The sequence below is a fragment of the Chrysochloris asiatica genome, unplaced genomic scaffold (genome assembly GCF_000296735.1).
Source record: "Chrysochloris asiatica unplaced genomic scaffold, ChrAsi1.0 scaffold00067, whole genome shotgun sequence".
NCBI lineage: Eukaryota > Metazoa > Chordata > Mammalia > Afrosoricida > Chrysochloridae > Chrysochloris > Chrysochloris asiatica.
The window spans coordinates 1,074,604-1,087,001 of record NW_006408585.1 but is presented as its reverse complement, the minus strand read 5'-3'; the positions used below and the strand labels follow the sequence as shown (position 1 = coordinate 1,087,001).

The 12,398-nt window shown below is 42.5% G+C and overlaps 1 protein-coding gene across 1 annotated transcript in view; it reads left to right on the top strand.

The window, feature by feature from the left end:
- Positions 1 to 12,398, top strand: part of SYNE2 (spectrin repeat containing, nuclear envelope 2) — a 366,194-nt gene that overhangs the window by 332,334 nt on the left and 21,462 nt on the right. Inside the window, exon 99 of the mRNA XM_006864568.1 lies at positions 10,182 to 10,344. Coding sequence (XP_006864630.1) covers positions 10,182 to 10,344 — 163 coding nt within the window. The remainder of the gene's footprint in view (positions 1 to 10,181; positions 10,345 to 12,398) is intronic.

Here is a 12,398-nt window from a genome sequence, read left to right as displayed (position 1 = left end):
TTGACAACAAAAGTATTAAAGAGCAAAGGTGTCATATTAAAGTCTAAAGTGCACCTGGCTTGAGACATGGTGTTTTCAGTCACCTCATATGCATGTGAAAACTGAACAGTGAATAAGGAAGACTGGAGAAGAATTGATGCCTTTGAATTAAGATGTTAGCAAAGAACATTGAATATGCCGTGGACTGCCAGAAGAATAAATCTATCTTGGGAGAAGTCAAGTCAGAAAATGCTCCTTTCAAGTGAGAATAAGGAGACTTCATTTCACGTACTTAAGATAAGTTATCAGGAGGGACCAATCCCTAGAGAAGGACATTGTGTATGGCAGAGAGTCAGTGAAAAAGAGGGAGACCCTCAATGAGATGGAATGACAGAGCAGTTGCAGCAAGGTGAGGATGGCACAGGACCAGGAAGTATTTCATTCTCTTGTACATAGGGTTGCTCTTAGTCAGAACTGACTCCACGGCACTTAACAGCAAGGCTCCAGATTTCATGGATATTGAATGTATTTGCTGTGTTTCAAAGAAAGGATGAAGTAATGATTAAATGTTGGACTAAAGAGACTCATGAGAAATTATTAAAGTTGTCAAGTCTCAAAAAAGGGCTGGACGTGAACCTAAAATAGTCTTTGTACAAATAGAGCAATGTTCCTGTAATCAGAACTCCACACGATTAAACAGAAAGCTGAGTCTGGAAGTAAAGAGAGATTTCCAGGTGTTAACATTTTGTTCAGTCATTTTAAGAGGTACCATATTGTCAAGAACCAATGGCATTCAAGGAAGATGCCCAAGCTGCACTGAAGGCCTTGGCATAAAAAAACAAGGCTCCAGGAATTGATGGAATACAAACTGAACTATGTCAACAAACTGATGTAGCACTGAGAGTGCTTACTCACCTAAGCCAAGAAATTTGGAAGACAACTATTTAGCCAACTGATGAGAAGAGATCCGTATTTGTGCCCATTCCAAAAAAAGGTGATCCAATAGAATGCAGGAATCATCAAACAATGACATAAATATTACAAGCAAATAAAATCTTGCTAAAGATAATTTTAGAATAGTTTTAGCCTGTACATCAATCAACAGGGAGCTGCCAGGTATTCAGATCCAGAAGAGGACATGGAGCTAGGGATGTCACTGATGGTGTCAGATGGACCTTGACTGAAAGCAGAGAATACCAGAAAGATGTTTACGTGTGCTTTTTTGACTGTGCAAGGCTTTAGACTATGTGGATTCATGACAAACTTTGGATATCATTGCTAATAATGGGTATTCAAGAACAGTTGTGATTCTGCAGTGTCTGTACATAGATCAAGAGGCATTTGTTTCAACAGAACCAGGGAACACTAAATGGTTTAAAATCAGAAAAGGTGTGTGTCGGGGTTGTATCCTTTCACCATACATATCCAATCTGTGGTGGTGGTGTATTGTGGAGTTGATGTCCGCTCATATTGACCCTGTATAGGGTTTCTGAGGTTGTAAATCTGTACAGGAGCAAAAAGCCTCATCTTTCTCCCGAGGAGGACCTGGTGGATCATGACTGGTGAATTTGCAGTTAGCAGCCCAAAGCATTTACCCACTATACTACTAGAGCTCCTTATTCAGTCTGTATGCTGAGCAAGTAATCTGAGAAGCTGGATTCTATGAAGAAGAAAATGGCATCAGAATTGAAGGAAGATTCGTTAACAACCTGTGATACGCAGATGACACAACTGCTTGCTGAAAGCGAAAAGGCTGTGTTTCATTTTGTTGTGCATAGGGACACTATGAGTTGAAACTGACTTGATGGCTTCTAACAACAGCAATGATAGCATTATGATAACCCATAGAAGGAACTGGCAAGGGAAATTATAAAATATCTTTTCTCTGCAAAAGCTTGAACTGCACTTGTCGTGGAAGACAGTTTTCTGCAGTAAGCGGCAGGATGGACTGACTGATTCTCTGCCCCTCCTCAGCCAGGATCCACAGGACTAACAAGGCAGAGTCGAAAACACCCACCTGGGGCAATGTCTTCTTTAGGAGGACAAGGGCTTCAGATGTCACTGTTTCTTTTACCTGAAGTTGATACATTTTTATTTGAGAGCAGAAGTCCTCTTTTCCATGCCCTACATCTAAATTTTCCTTCCCTTGGTGTCTAACACTTCATAAATAACCCATAGCCGAGATAACACTGTGACTTTTCCATCCCCCTCAGCATTGCAATCCTGTAGCGTCAGAACAAAGGCTGTGTGTGTGTATTAGGAAATCGCTTGAGATATTTGTTTATTGGAAGGGAGAAAACTGAGATTAAAAATTCCAGTTAGCACAGAAGAAGGTCTCTTCCTTTCCTGCGGCATTGCTTTGTGCTAGCGAGGGAGCCAGTGCCCGCAAGGAGCCTTTGGGAGAGAGGCCGGCAGCCTTGTCTGCTTCTGTGGAAGATGCTGAACTAGTGACTGAAGAGGGCACGCTGGGGAGGGGGCGGGGAGGGCTTGCCTCGTCCCTGGGAGGTGGATGTGCAGCCGGGAACTGGGAGCTTTCGCTTAAACATAAGGAATGATTTTTTCTCATAAACAGTAAGTGCCATTTCAGAAATCAGCTCTGCATATGGCCGAGGCTGTGGCGGCTGCTGTCTCTGTGTTTCTCTCTCTCGTTTTGGTTACAATAGAAATTACCGAGGAGATGGTGGCTGTAGAGTGTGTGTGTGTGTGTGTGTGTGTGTGTGTGTGTGTGTGTGTGTTCAGCATTCGGGGGATGGGTTCTCTTCCAGTGTCAGCATGTGTGTGGTGTCTGCAGTCTGACTTGACAAGCAGAGGGGAGAGGTGATTATACCGTGTAGAAAATGGAAGTCCTCCGGTGACATAAATGCTTCAAAGAGGCAATTAGCACGAATGTATTGTCATGTCCGTGCCCCCAAAGTAACTGATTATCTTTCTATAAAGATGTGTAGTTGTTTAAAAGGATGTAATTGTACAGAATCTGTACAGTGTTTTTAGCAACTGGCAGCTGCCCACATAATTGAATATCTGTTTATGTCAAGCACAAATTCTGGTACTCTGACCATCTCAATTTTCCTTAGTATTTTTTAAGTTATTACACCATCCACATTGGCAAGGAATTTGCTATTGTTGTTAACTCTTGCTAACCTAGGGTTCTGACAATTTAAGTATAGATTGTTCAGCAGGTAAGGAATAGGACTGAAATGTAATGTATTTCCTATGCATGAATTTGGCATTGAAAGCCTCCATTACACATTATAAGACTTGACCCTCTGAAATAGAATACTGGCTTGATTTTGTTTGTGTGCTTGTTTATTTTGAAGGACAAGCAGGGTTCATCAGTGTTGTATTCTGAACCATCACTAGTTAAAGATAAAAGGAAAACTTTTATTCATTTTCTTTGTTCTCTATGTGTCTACCCATAATCTCCACAAAAGAGCTGTTCTGATTTGGGGCTACTCTTAGGGATAGTTCATCTTTTGTTTGGTTTCATATGAGGAGGGAAAAAAGTTTTCATTTTTATTCACATTTTCTGTTATGTTCCTTTTGTGACTTACCAAAAAAAAAAAAAAGGCTGCACAGGTGAAACACCCCCTTTGCACCTGAACATTTTGTTTTTCCAATCTTCAGAAGTAGGATTCACCTCAGGAGATAAACCCTGGTGTTTCTTTTGTTGTTGTAGTTGTTAGGTATTGAAATCCACATGTGAGAACTGTCAGCACACATGGGCTGAATCAGGGCATTTGCTAGAGTATAGAGACTGTGAGCCTCAGGTGGTTGATGTCAGACAGAACTGAAGTGTTTCCCCGTACCAACAGTCTGGCTTCTGAATAGGCCTCCTTGTTTCCCAGTATTAACTTAAGACTTAATTTTTCTAAGAGCAATATGCACAGGGCCAGGACCTGGATTGGCAGAAGACAGACACTTCCTGACCTGGGAAAGGTGATAGATAATTAGATTACAGTGTCTGTACAGAAAAGAATGCTACATGCTCAACAAGCTATCTGAGGGTTCCTAGAATAAGTTGTAACATGATTATCTGAGAACCAAATTTCTATTACTGTGCACTTTGGGTATCATGTCATGAGTCAGAGGTTGGAATGTGGAAGCAGATTCAATCCTGACTGGATGAGGGTTGGTGACTTCTTGGTGACTTTCTTCCTTTCGTTTCCTCCTTCCCTTCCTTCCCCTTTAACTGACCCTATTGGGGCTCTGTGGGATAATGCGCTGGACCACAGTGTCAGTTTGAACTGCAAGGTCGGTGGTTCAAATTCACCAACCACTCTTTGGAAATCCTATACAGGATTGCTATGAGTCGGAGCTGTAATACTCGACAGCCCTTAACAACAAAGGAGCTCTGGTAGCACCAAGGTTAAGTGCTCAGCTATTAACCAAAAGGTTGGCAGTTCCAACCCATCAGCCACTGCATCAGAAAAAGATAATGGCAGCCTGTTACCATAAAGATGAATAGGGGTGGTTGTGGGGGCAGTTCTACTCTGCCCTGTAGGGGCGCTCTGAGTCGGAATCTATTCAACAGCAGTGAGTTTGGTTTTGGTATGCCTGTGACTTGCTCGCTTGCTTGTTTGGGTAATGATAGTGTTTTTCTAGTCTAACCAAGTTGCTGTAAATATTCTCGACTATTCCACCTGTTCCATGGGAGAAAGATGAGGCTTTCTGCTCCCGTAAAGATTTCAGCCTTGGAAACCCTGTGCAGGGTGGTTATGAGTCAGAACTGACTCCACGGCACACAGCCACCACCACCATTCTTCTCTTCTGGAGCTTCAGAGATACAGACATTTTCATTAAAATGAAACTTTTTGCTGCTATGATTTCTACAGGTTTATAAACAACTTTTATATCTAATTTAAGCCTGTTCCAAATGAGGAGAGTGAGGTGCCAGTAATTCTCTTACCCCAAATGCACCCAGGGTTTGGAAGCACATGATGGCGTGTGGTCTGATAGCACATAGTTTGTAGCAGGATGGCTCCACACAACTTTGGGTCTTTACCTCTTTTCTTTCTGGGAGAGGGCTTCAAAAAGTTACTGGAAAAATGGAATTAAAAGATAATTGGGTTTTTCCTGGCTCTTTAAAAAAAAACCTTCATAACAAGAGCACCTCTTATGTCAAGAAGACAAATTAAATTCCTTTAGAAAGTATAAATGAACATCATTTAATCATTCAACTGTTATTTATTGCACCCCTACTATTTGGCTTGATGGCAGTGGGTTTGATTTAGTTGGTACTTTGTCCATGGGTGGCATCTAAATTAGATTATGATTTCTTTGAAAATAAGACCTATAGTCCAGCTTTCAATGAATTCCCAAGATCAGTAAAGGGTTAGGACAGAACAAATGGTTAAATATTAATTGAAAGAAATGTATAGAGGGAAAACGCTCAGTACCACATCTGAGCCTTCTGGCTTCCACTCAACTCCAGACTAAGAGCCCTAAAATGTAGTACATGGTGTATGAGATCCTGTCCCCCCAGTGTATTTTATCTTAGAGAAATGCATTTGGACTTCTGATCAATGTCCCTGACTGACCCTGCACCCCAGTACGTTCATGTTATTTTAGGGTTCAATAAGAAGATAATACTTTAGGGCTACAGCTCCAGGCCAGAGTGCCTGTGTTGGATTCCTGCCTCTATTATTTAAGGAGCATGTGAAATGGGCAGGTTTCCTCATCTGTCCAATGGGGATAATCATTGTACTAACTCACTGCATTATTAAAAGGGTTAAATGAGTTGCTAACATATAAAGCACAATGGTCCGTGTACCTGTAGATGTGAACATTCAATATAGATGATCTGCCAAAGTCACCAAATTTATAAATGTTAAAGAATCCCTAATATACTAGGGTGAGTCAAAAATTACCTGCACCCTGGTTGTTGAATTTATTTTAATCAACTTTTAGAAAAGACAAACACATCATTTTTCGACATAACTCTCCTTGCTTTTCAGTATGCCTTGTCCATCTGTCAACAAGCTTTCACGTTTCCTTACTAAAAATGTTTTAGGCGAGCTGAAAGCCATGAATGCACTGCTATCTTCACTTCTTCATCAGAGGTGAATCTTCATCCTCAAAGAGTTGCTTTCAGGGGACCAAACAGGTAAAAGTCCAATGGAGCAAGATCAGGACTATGTGTGAGGATGCTTTAACACCTCAAAACGAAGTTTGTGCAGAGTATCAACAGTGTGGGTAGAGGTGTACAGACATGCATTGTCATGCAAGGTCACAAAGCCCTTAGGTAGCAGTCCTCTGTGTTTAATCTGAAGTTTAGGAGTCAGCTCTTTAGTATGCATCTCACTGTAGTGAGCACTGATGATTGTTGAAACTTTTTCCAGATAGTGTTCTAATACTGGCCCTTGAGAGTCCCAGAAAACTATAAGCATCATTTTCCAGATGATGGTTGATTTTTTAACTTTTTCTTGGTCGGTGATTGAGGATGTTTCCATACTCTGCCATTAGCACTCAAGCTCGTAGTGATGAACCCATGTCTTGTCAGCAGCAACATTTTTTTTTTGTTTTTTTTTTTTTTTAATTTTACCTTCCTTAAAGTATCGGTCCAAATTTTGTTTGCAGATATCCAAATGCTTCTGTTTATGCTCTTCTGTGAGTTGTTTTGGTACCCATCTCATAAGAACTTTTCAAAACCCGAGTCTGTCATGGATTATTTCATTGGCAGAGCCATGGCTGATTTCATAAATGATTTTCCACATAACCCACCGTCACTCATTTATTCGACAGAATCATTTCACGTGCATGCTAAATATTGTCATCAGCCATGGATGGCCGTTTTAATCACCAGAGTGCAGATAAGTTTTGGCTCCATCTCAGAGTAGTTTAAGAAGAATGGGGTAGAAAGAGGAAAGTCTCCTGTTTTATCCCACACCTAAAAGTTTGTCTCAACTAGCCTCTCATGGATACCACTGGCCCAGAGCGCCATAGACCTGAGAAAGCCAAATTATTGTTCCACGTTCCCTGTACTTGCCTCTCTGCCTATCCCATACCTTAACCCCTGGGATTTAGAGATTCAAGAGCCCTACATGACTAGATTTTTGAACCCAGGTTAATTTGTTGCTTTTGGGCTCCTTTCATTAAAAAACTTGCATCCTAGTCCTCTTCTTTACCAGTAAGAAAGAGGCTGGGGTTCTTGTAGTTGAATAGTCAGGTACTGGATGAAGGCAGTGAGGGCGGGGGCTGTTGTGCTGGGAGGAGAAGAGGGGAAGGCCAGAATGCTATGTGGAGGTAGCTGAGCCTGAGCTCTTCTCCCCATCTACCGGAAGCTCTTTTAGCTGTGCTGCATCTTCAACCAGAATCTTCCAGGAGGGCACCCTTCATAAGTGCTTGGAAAACTGCAGGGCTCATGGTTTCTGAGGTGACAGCTGCCTTGACAGCTGTCCCTGAGCAGTCAGACTAGCAGGACATTGGGTGAGGAAGACTTGCTTCTGAAGCCATGGAAACAGAGGAGAGTTCTAGGTTACACTTGCATCCTGACCTGGCCCCAGATTCTGTTACTTCCTATTTAATAAATCATCTTGTGCTTTGAAGTAAAGTTCTTAAAGGCTTTTGCAGGAAGAATATAATCTGGAAAACCTTGATCAATTGTTATTACCATAGTCAGTGGGTCAGATGCATTATACTTGTTTATCTCCTCTTCAACCTATCAGCTACCTCAGGAAGGAATGTGGAACTACTGTACCATTTTACAGGTGATATGTCACAGCTGGGGTCCTGGACTGCTAACCACAAGTTTAGTGGTTCAAACCCACCAGCCTCTTCTCTGAAACTATACAGGGTTGCTCTGAATCAGAACTGACTTGACAGCACTTAACAACAACAACATGACCCACCCAGGATTCAAAACCCAGGTGCAGACATACTCTGCACTCTTTACCACTGGACTATGGGGCTTCCTCTTCAAGCCTGCCTGCCTGCCTCCTGCGGCTGTTCAGAGTAAAGCAAACCTGTGGTCGTATTTATGAGAGAACTTTGTGAGGTCCAATGCCTTATAAACAAGATGTTAATTCAGCATCAGGTAGCCCAGTCTGCAATAACAAGAGCTGGTAGTGTCGAGCATTTACTGTCTAGCAAGGTTTACCCTGTAAGGTGAGTCATTTTACAGTTAACTAGGAGACTGGGGATCTGGAAGCTTAAGTACCTGGCAGAGATGCATAGCTCATGGATGGTGGAATGGGACTTAGACTCAAATCTGCTTGTCTCCAAAGCTCTGGCCTTAGCCTCTCCCATCTGCTACCACCTCCCTGAAGCTTGAGGAATCCCAGACCTACTAGAGGTGATGGTCTAAGGTAAAAGGATTTTCCTTAGATCATAAACCCAGCAGTCTGTGGACTCCCTGGTTGAGTTAGTCTCATGTAGGATACACAACAAAAAAACATGCCATCCACTACATAGTAGTGTGTGTAGAAGAGCTTATACAAATGTATCCATCCAGCAAACATTAGTAGACACCTCCTATCTACCAGGCAGGGTGGTGGTGTGACCACAGAGGTAGAAAGGGCAGCCCCTGCCAGGTACACAGTGTATGAGTAGCAGGTGCAGCATAGGGTGAGGGTGCTATGAGAACATGTGGAGGTGGGTACCCAGCTTATCTATGGGAGCAGCAGGTAGAGGTTCCGGAAAAGGAGAGAGAAGCTGCTTTGCAGCGAGCCACTGAACACAAGGAACTGAATCATGGCGTAGGTGACACTAGTATGTCAGGGCAGGGAGAGGTTTGGATAATGGAGCAGATGTATCTTCTAGAATGTATACAACCTGAGGTGGACAGACAGCAGTTCAGGCAGGCTGGCAGGGAGCTCTTCACAGGGAGTCAAAACGAGAGAGGATGGTGGCATGGAAAGTGGTCCATTTCCTGTAAGTTGGATGTCATTGTCCCGATTTATCTTGCCAATAGGATCAGCCGCAGGATGCAGTTTAGACAGAATATGTATAAATGGGGACTTGTAATTGTAAGCACGCTTCAAAGCTCTGGAATTAACTAAAAATCCTACAGATTACCAGATCCAGGCCCTCATGCTCTCTACTGTAGGACTGCTTTCATGAAAATGGTTTATTGAAGCATTTTATCTCAGTAGCTGTATAAAAAGCAATTGTTTCCTCTCAGCAACTTATCATTTCCCTTGACAGTGAGCTGATACACTGGTGAGCACACAAGTATACGAACACCACACAAGTGTACGAACACCATGTGTGTGGTTTCAGATATGCTCGATGCCCACTTGGGCTGGGTGAGAACTAAGACAGATGGTGAGAGAGGTGGCAGAGCTGTGCCTTGCATGCAAATGACCTTTATGCCCTTCCTTGCTCACTCTTTGACAGACACAGATACCCCATAAAGTACCTGCATGGGGTGTAGAGGTTACAGCACCCTCCACCCTGTCAGATTAGAGGGAGAGTGGTCAGTTGGCACATAGTCTATAGTTGATCCAAGAGAAAGGCCCCTGGAATCATCACAAGCCAAATACCACCAAGTGGACCTCACATGTAACATCTTCAGCCCATCAGGAAAGATCACTGGCTGCTACAATCTCAACTATGCCCACAACAGGAACTGGGCAGAAGTCCAGAGTGGCATCTCCTCTCAGCTCAGGTGGCTCACTGGTAGAATTCTCTCATTCCATGCAGGTTCAATCCCAGCCAATGTAGCCCAGAGACAGCCTCCACTCTTCTGTCAGTAGAGACTTATATGTTGCTATGATGCTGAATAGCTTTCAGCAGAACTTCCAGATTAAGACTAGGAAAAAAAGCCTGGCAATGTACTTCCAAAAACCAGCCAATAAAACCCTAAAGGTCCTACTGATGTGATCCAAAACTGATCATGGGGATGGCACAGGACTAGCAGTGCTTCCTTCTGTTGTGCCTGAAGAGATCACCATGATTCAGAGGAGACTTGGCAGAGCCCCAGAAAGATGAACTGGTTCTCAGCGGCTCCTGCTCTTGGAATGGTAGGATTGCAGGATTTGCATGGGTGGATTAACTCTGAGTCCATTTGGAAATTAGCTGAAGCAACAGTTTTACAAAGTGTCACATGTTCCATGGAAACTGGTATCTGGAGTTGTGAGAATTGTTACTGCTTTAAAGTCTCTACTGTTCCTAAGGTAGGTTCCCTGTTAGCACAGTCTGCTCACTACTAAAATATTGGGCTTTTGTTTTCCACCTCTTTTTTTCCCCTCTACAATCATGTTTAGGGTGAAGAAACTGAAGGAGACCTTTGCATTTATTCAGCAGTTAGACAAAAACATGAGCAACCTTCGCACCTGGTTGGCTCGAATTGAGTCTGAGCTCTCTAAGCCTGTTGTTTATGATGTCTGTGATGATCAAGAAATCCAGAAGAGGCTTGCTGAACAGCAGGTGGGAAATCAAACTTTTGTTAAGAGGCGAGATAGCTACAGTACCTGCTAACTCAAGCCGTATTTCCCTTCACTGTCTGTGTTTGTGCACATTCCCATTTCGTAATATAGGTTGGTTGGTTTTTTTCCTGAAGAAAACTGGTCACTAGTCCGTGTTCTTTTATCTGTGACGCCCCTTTCTCTGAGTAACCCACCACCACCACTCACTTAGCTCTTGGTGAGACTGTTGAGTAATGTTTAAGATGCAGACCTTCATCTTGGTGGTAAACAAGGCTGTTTTGTTTTTCAACTTTCATCTTTGATTTTTGTTAATACTGTTTTGGAAGGTGTCTTAGTTGTCTAGCTGCTAGAACAGATATACCCCAAGTAGGTAGCTTTAACAAGCAAATTTGTCCTCCTCTAGTTTAGGAGACTAAAAGTCTGGACCCAGGGCACCCGTGCTGGAAGGCTTTCTCTCTTGGGTTTCCTGGTTCTAGGAGGTTCCCAGCTCAGGGACTCCAGATCCAAAGGACATGCATGCTCTGCTTCCCTCCTGTATCTCTTGTAAATAGTGCGTGATGCAGGCCACATCCCGGAACAGTCCCCCGACTGGATCAGGACTGTAACCTAAGGAAGGGTGTTGCATCCCACCCTAATCCCCTTACAACTAATTGGCTGATCACATAATAGTGGATGATTACAGAATTACATAGCTACCAAATTACATCATTACATAACTGTAATGAAAATCACATTTGATACCTATTTTTAGGGGGCACAATTCAATTAATGACAGAAGGTGATAAGAGAGAACCCTTTTACTCAATAAGAGGAGTCTGGTGGTACAGCATTTAAAGCACTCAACTCCTAACCGAAAGGTGGTTGGCAGTTCAAACTCAGTCAGCTGCTCCACAGGAGAAAGATGTGGCCAGCTCTTTCTGGAAAGATTTCAGCCTCGAAAACCCTATGGGGCAATTCTACTCTGTTCTCTAGGGTTGCTCTGAATAGAGATCATTGGAATAGCAATGAATTGGGTTTGTCCTTCATGGATTGGGTTTGTCCTTCATGGGATTGGGTTTGTCCTTCATGTGTGTCTGTCAAAGCTTTAAAAGCAAACAAGTATAGTAAGGAACATACTTGGACCCAAAGCTTAGGATTCTACAATGCTATCAGTTTCTTTAATCACTTATTCAATTTTCAAGCCAACTCTGAATTTCCTGTTTAAAAATCATTGAGTTCTACACTGTCTTTCACTGAACTAACCTGTCAGGTTTAGAATAGCTGCCTTATCAAATCCTCCTGCCCTGCATGGGCTCACGCTCACGCTCACACACCCATTCCTGTTTCAGTGCCCAAGTTATTATATATACATATATATATGCATAGTTTTGTTTGTTTGTTTGAAAGTAAGTTTATCTTAATCTTTCTGCAACTTCACTTCTGATTTTCTAAGACCCATGGACGAGTTCTGGTTTGACCAGATAAGCAATATGGTTCTCAGACTCCTATCTGTTTTCTTCACCATATTCATCCTTTGCAAAGCTTTGGTTTGCTTAGTTTGTCATTGACATGGGAGAATTCACCCAGATATCACAGCTGTTTAGAAACAAACTGAATCTTTGTCACCAGATTCAGTGCAATAGGCTACTCCTTAATGATAAATTCTCTTGAATTCAGTTCATTCCTTTTAATGGTATTAGTGACATTTCATGCCTCCATACATGACTCGATGGCACTTAACAACAGCAGCGAAGTTCAGGAAAACATTCCCCAAAGTTTACTACTTTTGTATCAACAACTATCCTTATGACTTTATTGGTGCATGATTACAGTCTGGCTAATATGAAGGTGCCCTCTTTATAGAACTCAGGACCCACCACCATCATGAATTTCATATGATTTTCATTGGTTTTCAAGAATAAATAAATATATTGTCAAGTGTGGAGTCCTGGTGTGGCACTGCATGATAATGCACTGAACCACAAGGTCAGTGTGACCTGCAAGGTTGGTGGTTCAAACCCACCAGCTGCTCCTCAGAAACCCTCTACAGGGTCGCTATGGGTCAGAACCAACTCG